We start from the raw sequence: 14,814 nt of genomic DNA, 5'->3' as shown, positions 1-14,814 counted from the left end.
ATGTGGTTCATCATATCTTGTAGAAACAGTAAATGCTTTAACAAATTCTAGTTCTTCGTTCCAAGCATATAACAATGTGTTTCCTTCAAACAATTCAGACACCCCATTACACAATTGCTCCCAACTGACTCTTTCTTCTGACTTATCCAACTGTCAGCTCTCAGTTGTCCATATTTAAAATCCGCCTCATTTGATGGGACTTGAGAGTCCCCTCCTCAAATTGCAAAGTTCTCTGTGCTGGGATTAGTTGCCCTCTGTTGTTCCAAGCATTGCTTCACACCCATTCATCCAAGAGCCATTCAGTAACATATTTACACGTTGTTTCTTTCTTGTTCCTCCTGTTACAATTTCACTACAGTGGTACCCCGGGATACGAAAGCACCGCCTTACGAAATTTCCGGGATACGAAAAAATCCCATAGGAAAAAACTGTTCCGGGTTACGTTTTTTTTTCTCGGCTTACGAAAAAAATTTTTGGTGCTTTTCGGCGCTTTTTCGCACGAAACGCGGCTTTCCAGCGCTAGCGCCTATGGCTTTTTCAGGTTACGAAAAAAATCGGGTTACGAACGCCGCGGCGGAACGAATTAATTTCGTAACCCGAGGCACCACTGTATCTTCATTTTCTGGTGAAAGGGGAAATGAAGTAGGGCCAGGCTAGCTTCCTGTGGAAGGGAATTCCACAGCTTGGGAGCAGCCACCAAGGAGGCCTCTCTCGTACCCTCACCATATCATCCTGTGACAATGGTGTGACCACAAGAAAGACCCAATCCAGAGCATATAGACTTAACTTGCATGTAGACTGGGTCTGAGAGTCTGCATCAGGAGACATAGCTGTGTCCCTGTAGCTATGTCTCATGAAGTGATAGTATTTGTGTGCGCCTACATGCCTTTTAATTGACTTATGGTGACTTCATTTTTTAGGCAGGGATTATTCAGAGGTGCTTTTGCCAGTACCTTCCTTTGAAATATAGCCTACACCACTTGGGATTCATTGCAGTCTCCCATTCTTATTTGTTGTTGTTGTGTGCCTTCAAGTTGTTTCTGACTTATGATGACCCTAAGGCTATTCTATCATGGGGTTTTCTTGGCAAGTTTCTTCACAGGGGTTTGCCATTGCCATCCTTTGAGGCTGAGAAAGTGTCTTGCCCAAGGTCACGCAGTGGGTTTCATGATTGAGCCGGGATTCGGACCCTGGTCTCCAGCATCCTAGTCCAAGACTCAAACCATTACACCACACTGGCTCCTTAACCTGCAAAAGCCTACCTTTTAAGTGGTGCAGCTCCCCTCCCCATAGCCAGAGAGTGGGAAGGATGATGTCTATCTCTTTTTCTGTTGCTGGTTGCACTGTAACATGCATTTGGGACACTTGCCTTTTACAGTATGGCCAGCTACTGGAAAAGGGCTGGATGTGTCCTCATTCATCCTACTACTTTCCAGTAATGTGGAAATGGTCATGTTGATGGGGGTTACACTGCTTAAACAGTAGTTTTTTGGGAGGACACAGGGTTGTTGCATGATTGGAAGAGACTTCCAACCTGTGCAACAACTGTAAAAGTGAATTGCAGTGACATGAGTCAGATTTTAGGCAACTGTAATTCATGAACAGGATGCCAGTCTGTGCAGTTACCATGAGCAACTAATGAAATAAATGATAGGTTGTATCTTGTAGCTGTGTATAATGCTGAAAGAAAAAGATGCCCCTTAGGTTACGATGTTAAGCATTTTTATCCGACTGAATTTTCTGGGGCTTATTTCTAAGACCATTTATGTCCCATAGACTGGAAAGTATAGACACTATAAGGAGAAATCTTAGTCACTGAGACAATTTTTAGCCCAGTCCTATCCATACTTCAAGTCCCATTGAGTTTAGTGAGGACTGCTCTTAAGTATGTATAGGATTATGGCCTTAATTTGCTAGGGAGAAAACCCCATTGAATATTTTGAGACTTATTTCTAAGTCAATGTATATAAGAGTTAATTACACAAAAGGAGATTTTCAGTTTGTTTGTTTCACTGCTGGAACAGTGAACAAGGATCAAACAGGCAGGTGAAGGAAGAAGAAGAAGAAATGAAATGGCTGGGCCAAATAAGAAAAAGTAGCAGGCACTTTATGATTAATAACTGGTGAAAGTGGGAAATAGGAATCTAATTATATTTTTACCTGTCTTTTTTGGCTTTTAGAGATGAAATTGGATTAATTCCCTGTCCTGAAGCCAGATATAATCGGAGCCCCATAGTCCTAGTAGAAAACAAACTTGGCGTGGAAAGCTGGTGTGTTAAATTTCTTTTGCCGTATGTCCATAACAAACTCCTTCACTATAGACAAAGAAAACAATGGCTCAACAAAGACGGTAAGTTACTCTATAAAATATACATTGTTTTGTTAGTACAGTCCTCCCTTCATTTTCACAGACTTTGAGTCTACGGGCACTGTCCTTCACAGACCAGCAAGTGAAGAGGGTTAAAATGGCATGTGTTCCTGTGGTGTGCAGCCATTCAAGCCAATTGGGCTTCAATATGCGTGAATTTCCATTTTGGGGGGGAGGGGGTCTGGAACAGAGCCCTGCAAAAATGGTGGGACAACTGTACATGTGCCTAATTTTTCTGTGAATTGCCATAAGCAGTCTTAAAACTTTTAACATGGGAAATGCTGGAACAAAAAGAGACGCTTGTGTCTTGACAATGATGTCGTGCAAGTGTGTTAAATACTGTAAGGTGATGCTTTTGTTTCTAGCCATTTATGTTCTGTCTTTATCACTATTTAGCAGGGAACCAATACTTTTATAGGGCCATTCTGGGAAAGCTACAGAAGGCTATGTGGGACCTAAATCTACACAAAACATTAAAGCCGTTGATTTAAACATTTCTAAATTTGCCTCACATTTAGGCCAAAGACTATAATTCTCAGCATACCTCATTTAACGTAGCCTCCTTTAAAATTGATGGGATTAATTCCCGATACAGTAATGTGCTTAGTGTAAGTTACACTCATTGTACAGACTAGAAAGGTAGATAATTCTCAGCTGAATACAAAACAAGGTGACTTTGTAATGTAATACTTAAGGTTCATAGCTTAATAATATAAGATTTTAAAAATCTCCCTGCGCCGGTATAAATATTTCCTATGGGGGGCTTGGCTATTTAGAGTCAGAGACATAATGTTTTACAGTGTCTTACATAAAAGACAGGAGGGCAATCCAGCTTTTGCCATTAACTTGAGTGACAAATTTATCTCTGTATGTAGATTGAATGAAGATGCATTTGCAGGGCTTTTTGAATACTTGTGTACTGCAAGTATTCATGCAGTAGAGCCACAGAGCTGCACTGGAGGACCTGTAGGTTCCTAGAGAGGTGTCCTCTCAGGTAAAAACATGGTGTTTTTGTTATTTGTGGTTTTTCCATATTCACGGGGGTCTTGTGCCCCTAACCCTTGTGAATATGGAGGGACAAGTGTGCTGTCTTTTCCTTGACTGTGATGGTCAGATTGTTCACACTTTCTGAGTCTGAGTCTGAATATTTGTTTATTTGATCAAAATATGAGAAAGAGAGATGTATATTTTCATGAGTCACATATCCTATTCTCACTCTAATTTAATAATAATTATAAAATTTTATTTATATACCGCCCTTCTATGCAATCAGGGCGGTGTACAACATCATAAGACATGAAATAACAATTTCACTGAAACTAGTTCAATTTTTTTCAGTGAGCATCATAAAAGAGCATTTTATATATATTTTGCTTTGCCCTGGTCTCACTCATTTGACTCAAAACTAGACCAATCATGTAGTGATATATTGAAGAAATAATACATTGTTTTGGCATGAATGTCTGCATTTTGGCTTGGTATCTGAGAGAATCAATTATATTTGTCTGGCAAGAGCCCACAACAAGCAAGACTATTCCAATTTACAACAAACAATAGATTAATATTGAATTTGTTCCTCCATCTAGAAGATAGAGGGAAAGATTAATTTTGAGTAGTGACTCACTGATTCACTATTCAGGAGATGGGGGTACCAATCTGCCACCCTTCATGCCTTGCTGTGTGAGGCAGATTCTGTACTGTGGCTGTGATCTCAAATCCAGATCTAAAGGGATCAGAATTCAGAGAGATGGCTTTTGTCAGAAAGAATGCTGTTGCCATAAGACAAATTAGGTGAGGGCTAAATGAATATTCTGTGGGGAAAGTGTTCCGTAGCTCACAGACTACTTAAAAAACAAACAAACCAACCACCTGTTCTACCTTGGATTTAGTAGCTGACCTCTGCTCTTGCTCTCTCCTGATGTGGCCCTCTCACTCAAGGATTCAAGATGGAGGAGAATTGCCTTTTCTGGTAAAAGCAGTGGAAATCAGCAGAAGTACACCATTCAATCTTGGCAAGAATATTCAGTATATTAGATCTTAATATGTAGAGTGAGCCAGCATGCCATACTGGTTTGAGCTTTGGATTACAACTCTGGAGATCAGGATTTGAATCCCTGCTCAGTCATGGAAACCCACTGGGCGACCTTCGGCAAGTCACACACTCTCAGCCTCAGAGAACCCCACGATATAGTTGGTGAACTTAAGGTCTCCGTAAGTTGGAAAAAGCTTGAAGGCACACAACAAGAGTGACAAAGCACCCAGAAATGGCTTATTTCTTCTGTATATTCATATTTTTTTTAAAAAAAAGACAGTCAGTACTGACAGAGCTGGCAAGTAGACTGGTTATCAAGGGATAGTTATTAAGGTAGATAATGACTCAAAGGCATGGTTTAAAGGCACATGATTCTGAGTTAAGTTAGTGTATGTCAGGCATATGTGTGAGACTACTGGTGATTCCCTAGTTTTAAATTCACTTTAAAACTAATAGTGCCTCTCATTTTGTTAAAGAAAGATAGGATATGCATGTACAGTCCATCCTCCTTATCCACAGATTTTTTAGCCATGGATTCAAGCATCCACGGCTTGAAAATATTCCAAAAAGTATAAATTCCAAATAGCAAACCTTGATTTTTCATTTTTTATAAGGGACACTATTTTACTATACCATTGCATTTAATGGGACTCGAGCATCCACAGATTATGTTATCCACAAGGGGCCCTGGAACCAAACCCCAGTGGATAACAAGGGCCCACTGTATAATAACATGCAGTTTATATACCGTATATACTCAGCTATAAGTCGAGAAATTTATGCCCCCAAAATGGATTCCAAAATCATGGGTTGACTTATATACAGGGCAGCAAGTTAATACTGCTTATAAAGTTCCTAAAAGAAGTGCCCACCCTTTCTTCGTCGCCAGCTCCCTGTTTGAGTTCCTGTGCACTGTGTGTGTGTGTGTGTGTGTGTGTGTGTGTGTGTGTGTGTGTTATCCCTCAGCCTTCCTTCGTAGCCAGAGCTAACAAATAGCTGCTGAGACAAGGAGAGAGAGAGAGGGAGAGTTTGCTTTTCTGTTTGAGTCCCTGCACACTCTCTTCTGTGTGTGTGTTATCCCTCAGCCTTCCTTCGTAGCCAGAGCTAATAAACAACTGGTGAGACGAGAGAGAGAGAGAGAGAGAGAGAGAGAGAGAGAGAGTGAGGGGGCTTGTACCCTGTTTTGTAAGCCATGAGCCTTGAAAATCTTGGGGGCAAAGGGAAGAGGGGGATCTGTACCCCGTTTTGCAAGACATGAGCCTTGGAAATCCTGGGGGGTGAAGGGAAAAGAGAGAGGTCTGTACCCATTTTGCAAGCCATGAGCCTTGGAAATCCTGGTGGTAAAGGAAAAGGGGGGGGGAAGAGTGTGTGCATGCGCACCAAGATTTGTTTCCACGTTTTACATGCCAACTGTGACCCTTGGGAGAGGTTCAGAGAGAGAGAAGTAGGAAGGGAAGTGGTGCTTTGTTTCCCCCTTTAGATCTTTTGTAACATGCCCCATTGTTTGACCCTCGACTTATCCACGTCATATCAAAATCCATGATTTTGGCCCCAAAACTGTCCTTGACTTATATATGAGGTCAGCCCATACAGGGCGGGCACAGAACAGGGAGGGGGTAACACAGGAAAAGTGGTCACAAAATGCCCAGATTAGAGAGGGGGGGCGCCTTTCTGCTGTGGCACTCCTGTTGTGAAATCAACTCTTTTTGAGAGGTTCATTGGCAGTGAAGCTGGCATCTGTGACACCAAGTTAAAACATAACATTTTATTAACAGAGAGGGTAATAATTTAGCTGATATCTATATAGGTACATGTATTTAAATTGTTTTAATATATTTTAATTGCTAATTTTTAGTATGCTATTAAGCAATTTAAATTTATTCCATGATGTTTTAATTTTTAAAATTATTTTAAATGAATTATATCAGTACACCACTCTGAGGTCTTGTGATATAGGGCAAGATGAAAATATTTTACTAAATAAATTCTTTTATTTCGTTGAGTTCTGGTTTATTCATTATAATCATCTATTGTATACTTAAGTACAAATCTATGCAGTGTCTGCTCTTATTTTGCAGATGTGTGTTTTTATTGGAAACAGAGTTGTATCTCAAGCTTCTCTAAGGGCCACTTTTACATTTTTATTGACTCAAGAGGGCAGCATTGCTTTGATAACTGCAGAAGAGTATTTTCGCTACACCCTCCTACCTCATATCTTTCCACTTCATTCTTTGTTATTCTGTTCTTATTTTCTGTACTTCCCTCCTTTCACCTTTCTAAGTAAGGTGTCTCTAAATTTTACAGTGGATCCTTGTTATATGCTGGGGTTTGGTTCCAAGATCCCCCGTGTATAACAAAATCCGTGTATGCTCAAGTCCCATTAAGTATGATGACACAGCAAAATGGTGTCCCTAATAAAAAATGGAAAATCAAGGTAAATTTATACTTTTTTGGAACATTTTCAAACCGTGTATGCTTGAATCCGTGTATAAAAAATCCGTGTATAAGAAGGGCCGACTGTACTTTCTGTTTTTGTTCTGTTTCTACTTTGCTTCTCATTTTCTTTCTTCTGTCTACATTTCATAGCATATGTGTGCTGTGACAGAAACATCTTTATTTTTATCTCTCTTTATTTCCTTTTCCAAAGCCCCTTCTCCAGAAAGTGCTCCCTGAATTTAGTTCAAGTCATAAATTACAAGCTTTAATAAGAACATGAGTTAATTGGATTGGTGGGTGGCAGTAATTAATGCTCAACTGTGCAATCTTATATATGTTTTGGGAATATGTCTAAGCTTCCAGTATGACCCAAATGTCATTCCTGAGTTGTAAGCATGGTAGTGTAGGGTTAATAAACTGTCCACTCAGATCAATTGATGCATGTTTTGTCATCAAAGAAGCTATGGAATGACCTGTCGAAGGAGATCTGCAACATTTCTACTCTTACAGCCTTTAAGAAGGCTCTTAAGACGGATCTCTTCCGGCAGGCCTTCCCTACCTAGTTCCACTCCCCATTTACTGTGACTTGTGTCACTCTGTCCACCAAGTCTTCTCTTAAATTTAATGAGAAGAATTAAATTAAAATTAATTAAAATAAAATCCTTTCCTCAAGAAGAAGAGCCCTCCCTCCATCCTGTCATCATCAGACCTGGGAGGGAGTGAAAAAGAGAGGCCCGATTTCCATCAGGCCTAACTGTGAATGTACTCACTTCGCTCTCTTTAATTTTATTGAATTTTATTTATTTATCTATTGTATTTTATTTTATTTTATTCTCTTTATTTTTATTGTTGTAACCCACCCGGATTCCTTGTGATTGGGCGGGCTATAAATTATTATTATCGTCATCCCTGGTTTTCCTTTATTTGCATGGATCCTAGTTTCAGTGGTGAGGGAAAGGTATTTGATACATAAACAGAGGTATTTTCCTCCTATTCCAGAATTTATCTTTGTTAATGGACATTCCTGGCTTATTCTTAGCTATCTTATTTCTGGTGAAGTCTTGACATATGGAAAACAGGGGTGGGGAGACAATGAGAGCTTGCCCATAGAGGTTAAGGATAAATGAGAGCTGTAAGAACACTGGGATAACAGTAAAAGTTTCATGTAATGTTACCAAAGGAATTAAAAAAATGAGGGATTGCTGTTAGCATGACTACAATACTGTGCTCCTATATCCACTTATCTTGGAATAACCCCACTAAACTTAGTAAGCATGTATAGGATTGCAATGTACATATACAGTGATGCGAGGAGGCTATAACTGATAAATGGTGAGAGAGCAACATTCTTGCATGTTCTGTGTAACTTATTCTTGTTTACTACATTTGTGAAGTTTAAACTCTTAATAGTTTTAAAATTAGCATTTTATCATATACATGTATTAGACAAAATTTGTGTGATTGGTCTTTGCTTGAATAATTTAAATACCTGGGGACACCTGTAGCTCCAACTTTGTACCTTAGAATAACAAAACTGACATGAGAAGTAATTACCAGGAGACATTGGAGCTTATAACAGAGGGGATAATACAAGGCAATAACAATAAACATGAATTAAAAAACAAATGTAACATAGCAATGCATTAATAACAATGAAATAAAATAGCGATTAACAATAGCAATAAATAACAAAAAAATACATAGCAATTATAACAACCAAAAATACATAGTAATTATAGCAACAATAAAATTAACAAAGTAAAATACATAACAATTAACAGAGCAAAACAAGTAAAAAGAAATTATATAATAGCAAATGCAATTCTAATGGAATGGAATACAGTAATACAATACAATACAACTCTAATGCAATATAATACAATATGCATAATTCCCCCTCCCCCCTTCAAATATACAACAAAAACTCCAAATATAACAATGACAAAAACTAGGGCAGAAAAATGAAATGCATAGATACAGGATGGGGGGGGGAGGGCATCTGGCTTAATGACACTACCTGTGAAAGGGATCTAGGAGTCCAAGTAGACCACAAGTTGAACTACATAAGATTCCACCTCAACATTAGGAGAAACTTCCTGACAGTCAGGGCTGTTCGACAGTGGAAAATACTTCCTCAAAAGAGTGATGGATTCTCCTTCCCTGGAGGTCTTTAAACAGAGGCTGGATGGCCATCTGTCGGGGATCCTTTGATTGATTGAGAGTTCCTGCATGTTAGAATGGGGTTGAAGTGGATGGCCTTTGTGGTCTCTTCCCACTCTACGATTCTGATTCTAAACTAGGTTTCTTTGATAACGACTCAACTCCTGCTTCATTTAAGCTAGTGCAGACCACCCTTTCCTCAGGTAGGCATTAACATTTCCAACTGGGCAGCTATGTTACCCTGTATTACATAAACCAGGGGTAGGTAACCTGCAGCCCGCGGGCTGGATGCGGCCTGGTGAGGCCTTGGGACCAGCCCCAGCCCGGTCCTGCCGCCGATTGCCGCCGGGGCCTTTGGCCTCTCACGCACAGGGGCAATTGTCTATAGAAACCTCAGAAACATGCATTTATATTAACATTTTTTAAAAAATCAGCAAATTTTTTTGCGTGTCCTCCACTTTTTTTTAAAAAAGTGTCCACTGAGCAATTTTTTAAAAAATTATTTAATTATTTATTTTTTGGCTTCGGCCCCCCAGTTGTCTGAGGGACAGCAACCTGGCCCCCAGCTCAAAAAGGATGCCTACCCCTGACATAAACAATGAATATTTCAGCAGTACCTTAAAGATATAACACATTTTATTTGGTTCATGGACTGTCATTCATGCTATATGCCAGTGGTTCTCAGTTTGGGTTGACCCAAGCTCCTTCCTTCCCATCCCCTCTGCTGAAGTGGGATCCAGTGAAACGATGGGGAGGTGGGTTGACTTGGGTCGATTATCAGTTAATAGGAGCCTATATTTCTTGTCCTCCCACCCCCCAGCGAGGAACTCCTGCTCCTTCCTTTTGAGTTGTGCTCCACAGTTTGAGAACTATTGTAATATGCTATATAGTGTCTCATGAACAGCTGTCTTAATGAACTGAATTAAAAAACAAATTTGTTGTTGTTGTTGTGTCCCTTCAAGTCGTTTCCGACTTATGGTGAACCTAGCATTGGGTTTTCTTGGCAAGATTTGTTAAAAAGCGGTTTGCCATTGTCTTCACCCCCATGATTTCATGCTGCCCATTTGGGGTTGCTGCTGTTATTGTTGTTGTTGTTTGTTACCAGAGAGACTTCATTGGCCAAGGAATTTAGAACTAACATAGATGTCCACATTGTTAAGGAAATAGTTGATTCTGTTCATGTATTAATAAAAAAGTATTCACAAAAGTATGTGAAATTTCCTTGTACTCCGGAATTATTTTTACTTAATATGACATCTTTCCTTGGTGGAACGCTTGAACCAAAATTTTGGAGAATCTTCCTTTATGTGACTACTACGGCCAGAATACTTCTGGCTAAAAATTGGAAGAAAAAAACCATACCTAGAATAGATGAGTGGTTATGGAAATTGATCGAAATTAAAGAATTAGATAAATTAACAATGATGATAAATGATGATAAGAATAAAGAAAAGAAGTTAAAAGAATGGGAACCATTGGAAAGGTATTGGTACAAAAGATGTAAATTAGATGACAAATGGATATAAAAATTTGTTGTGCCAAAATGTTGATGATTACTTGTAAATAGTGTAGATAACAGGTCAGAGCGCATTAAATCTCTATAAGATTGTATTAGGTACTTATAAATGTAACGTATAGATACATATATGGAAAGGTTGAAAGCAACATTATTGAAATGCTGTGTATTTTGATTATTCTTTACTTTTTTATTGTGGATGGTATCCCCCCAAGTTCGATTTAAAATATGTATGGGGGGAAAAATGGAATGATTCTAATGCTTAAGTAAACATATATATGTACACAAATATCTAATAAAGATAATTTAAAAAAAAGTATTGTTGGAGGCTTCCGTGACTCTGGGAATATAAATACTGACTTTTATAGATTTTGATGTTTTGTTTTCTTTTTAGAATTGATAGATGTCACCTGCACATTGCTGCTATTGAACCCAGACTTCACTACTGCATGGAATGTAAGGTATGTTGAGCATATACAGCTTTTTGGTAACTCCTTGAACATCTGACTGAGCCATAGGCTTTTTAAAGCAGTATGCAGCAACTTATCAGCTGTTCTTTCAGCTGATGTACCTTACAGAATCTTTTAATCAGATTTCTTATCTCTGCCCTCCCCGCTAATGTTACCACATTTCACACTTTGTGATAGTACTTTCAGAACATGAATTTCAGTCTTTATTATACCTGCCTGGGGAAAGGATATATTTTGACTAAAGAACCATATCTGTGATTAGTCTACAATGTATTTTAGAATGGCAGATCTATAAACTTTGCCATACAAAGCTCACTTTAATTATTTTCACCATAAGACTCTAAAAACTTTGTTTTAATGAAATATCGGTGTTCTTTCAGATTAAAATAGAAAGTAAGTTGTCTGTGTTGTCTGCTACATATATGCACACACTCACAAACACATTAGAAACTAGCCGGAAAAACATTTCTTGCAGTTCAATTCTAAACATATGAAAGGAAATCCTAATCTGTTCAGTGGGCCTTAACTTTCTGGTAAATACGCTTAGAGCTGTAGTCTTAGTCCCATGATATGTACCATATATACTCGGCTATAAGTCAACCTCATGTATAAGTAGAGCGCAGGTTTTGGTACCAAAATTATGGATTTTGATCTGACCTGTGGATACATTGAGGATAAAAACTTAGAGGGACGTAACAAAGGATGCTTAGGTGCTCCTGGGATGGACTAAGCTCTCTCCTTTTGCCACTCTACTCAGAGAAAGAGAGTGGTTCCATTTTTGACTCATGGATAAGTCAACTCAGTTTTTGGAGGGGTCAGTTTTTTGTTTAAAATTTCTAGGCTTATACATGAGTATCAGTTTCTTGATATGTAAATAATGGACTGCAATCTAAACGATGGCATTGAATAAGATCTTTAGACAGATCTTTTCTCAGCAATTACTTTATGGAGAGCAATATAAGGCATCAATTTGTCATTCATCCCTGAATATGAATATAATTCATGTGTTCAGTGGAAGCAAATAGTAATTTGGATGGTATGCTAAACCATATTTTTCTTGTCACAGCAATGAACCTAATCTCTCAAACTCGCAGGCACCATACTCTTTCTCCAGTTTTGTGGTAAGGAGGGCTTTGGAAACTTTTGTTTCCGTTTTTTCTTAACTTCATTTTGCCATGTCATCTGAGCTCTACAAATTGTGGTTTGTCTTAACTGTAGTTTGCTTGAAACAATGCAGTTTCCAACTGTGCTTTAACAAAGCTGGCTTGTTTCAAAAAGCATAGTTAAGAATATTTGCAGTTTAGAGTTTGGGCTAATGTTGAACTGTGGTTAATTGAAATCTGAAGGAAACACTTTTTAAATCCTTCTTGTAGCTTGTATGGAGAGGGAGGAGAATGTGTGCCAGGCAAAAGATTATTTTGCTATTAGAAATCATAGTTTACCACCTGGATGGGCAAAGTATGGTCCTGGGATTGTGTATGGTTCCAAAGTTTGTTCTGTACTCTTCACCAACTCTGAAGCCCTAGCATCACCTCTTCTAAAAAAATGGGGAGAGAAAATATGGTTTTGCTATTCATGGAGGCCTTGAGGGAATGTCACTTGGGATTTGAATAGACCCCCTCCCCTCTCTCGCGTGCACATACAAACACACAAAAATGAATGTGTGGTTACGTCTGGTTTTAATTTTTCTTTTTAAAAAACATTTTTGTACAGCCCACAGAATGCTATGGATGAAAATTGGCATATAAATGAAGGCAGCATGTGCAGTCTCTTTTTTTTATAGCAATGTAGAAAAAATAGTTTGTATCATAATGCTGGATTGTATCCAGAGCTTCCTCCTACCATGGGAAAACTCCATACAAGCACATAAACCTAGGCTGCTCTTTCCAGAAAAATTAGGGGGAGGATCTTTCTCCTTCTCCATCCAAAGTCATCAGTGCCACCTCTCATTTTGTTTCAGATGATCTCCCAATACTCCAAAGCAGATTTGGAGGCTACATAGGCAAAGGAAATGAGCAGAAGGTCACCGTCTCTTCTGTTTCATCAGCATTTTTTGACTTGTGGACTGAAAGCTTTCCACAGAGTTTATGCAAGTCACTAAATGACTCTCCTTATGTTATGTTTTTCAAATTGTTGTTGCTGGTTACTTTATATCCCATATTTCCTCTCAGAATTGGAATTCAGAATGGCATACAAATAAAACCAAATGCAATAAATAAAAACCGAAAACATACAGTGAAGTGCTAAAGTTATAATTGTCCATGCCATTGTATTTTCAACGTCCATGTATGGTTGTGAAAGCTGGATAATGAAGAAAACCATATTGTTGTTAGGTGCTCTTAAATCTACTGTAATTTATGATCATCCTGTCATAAATGTTTTGTTTGTTTGATATAAGTTGAATGGGACCTTTGCCTGGTGGATTCTAGTTTGGCACTAACAAAGGTCTCGTTCAACTTGGATCAGCAGTTGGAGGAATGGTGGTAAGATCCAGAGTGATCTTTGCTTGCCAACCTTAGTTCTCATCATAGGTTGCTCTGTCTGGGACTGATAAGTCCAGTAACATCTGGAGGACCACATCTTCCCTGTCCCTTAGGTAGAAGGAACTAATAAGGTTTCTTAGTTGTTTAATGGTGTTTAAGGGGTGTGACGGCTTAGTGGTTAACATGCCAGTTTGTTTTTTAGCTATTTAATGGTATTTGAGGGATGCGGTGGCTTAGTGGTTAAGACACCAATTATCATGATTGGAAGGTTGGCTGTTCGAGGCCCAAGTGCTGCTTCATGGGGTGAGCTCCTGTCATTAGTCCCAGCTTCTGCCAACCTAGCAGTTCAAAAGCATGCAAATACAAGTAGATAAATAGGTATAACTTCTCAGTGGGAAGGTAACAGCGTTTGGTGCAGTCATGCTGGCCACATGACCACCAAAGTAGTCTTCAGACAATGCTAGCTCTGCTTAGCAACAGTGATGGGCACCGCCCCCTATAGTAAGTTGTGACTAGACATTCATGTCAGGACTACCTTTACCTTTAATGGTATCATACTGTATAAATGTCAGTGTTTTAAAATACTAGAAGAGTGTGGTTTGTACAGTTAAGACTTTGGAGGGAATTTTAGGGCTGCAGTTCAGTGCACATTTACTTCACTGCAGGAGTTACTGAACTCAGATTCATTTCTAGGAAATACAGCCTTGGGTTCTAAGAATATCAGCAGATTAGGGTGACTTTGAACACAAAGCTAACCAGTGAACAGTACAGCAAAGAATGGAGAGTTCTGTGTTTGGTGTGTGTCAGTTTTGCACATGATCAGTAAAAATTCTGTTCCACCCTATTTGCAGTTGTGTGTGAAGATTTTGAACACATCAATAAATTCTTCTCAAAACAAGAAAGAGGAAAAGCGGCAAAAAGAGGACTTACGTTTACAAACTATCCACTGTCTCACTGGGAAAACGCATTCTTATATAATAATAATAATAATAATAATAATAATAATAATATTTTTTATTTATAGATCGCTATTCCGCAATGATCATAGCGGTGTACAGTAAAATTGCAACACAATACAAAAAATTGCAAGGCCTCTTCTCCCCCTCAAGATGGTGGTTGGAGGAGGGCTCTTTTTCTTCAGGCCAGGCCTCTCTCCCCCTCAAGATGGTGGTTGGAGGAGGGCTCTTTTTCTTCAGGCCTGGCCTCTCTCCCCCTCAAGATGGTGGTTGGAGGAGGGCTAATAATAATAAGAAGACAAATACAAAGCTCCAACACCACTTTCCATTTCTTCTCTGAGGCTAGAGTATATGTATTTACTTGTGGATATGCCCTATTGAGAGAATATAGTG

General features: G+C 38.9%; 1 protein-coding gene across 4 annotated transcripts in view; it reads left to right on the top strand.

Moving 5' to 3' along the window:
• Positions 1–14,814, top strand: part of PTAR1 (protein prenyltransferase alpha subunit repeat containing 1) — a 51,776-nt gene that overhangs the window by 8,014 nt on the left and 28,948 nt on the right. For all 4 annotated transcript variants that reach the window (XR_006102494.1, XM_042454912.1, XM_042454914.1 and 1 more), the window contains exons 2-3: positions 2,181–2,350; positions 10,907–10,973. Coding sequence is in view for 3 of the 4 variants with exons in the window: in XM_042454912.1 (XP_042310846.1) it covers positions 2,181–2,350; positions 10,907–10,973 (237 nt within the window). In the remaining variant the exon portion in view is untranslated. The remainder of the gene's footprint in view (positions 1–2,180; positions 2,351–10,906; positions 10,974–14,814) is intronic.

This window comes from Sceloporus undulatus, chromosome 2 (genome assembly GCF_019175285.1).
Source record: "Sceloporus undulatus isolate JIND9_A2432 ecotype Alabama chromosome 2, SceUnd_v1.1, whole genome shotgun sequence".
Classification (NCBI taxonomy): Eukaryota; Metazoa; Chordata; class Lepidosauria; order Squamata; family Phrynosomatidae; genus Sceloporus; species Sceloporus undulatus.
Note: the sequence above shows the minus strand (reverse complement) of the source record. Positions and strands in the feature narration are given on the sequence as shown.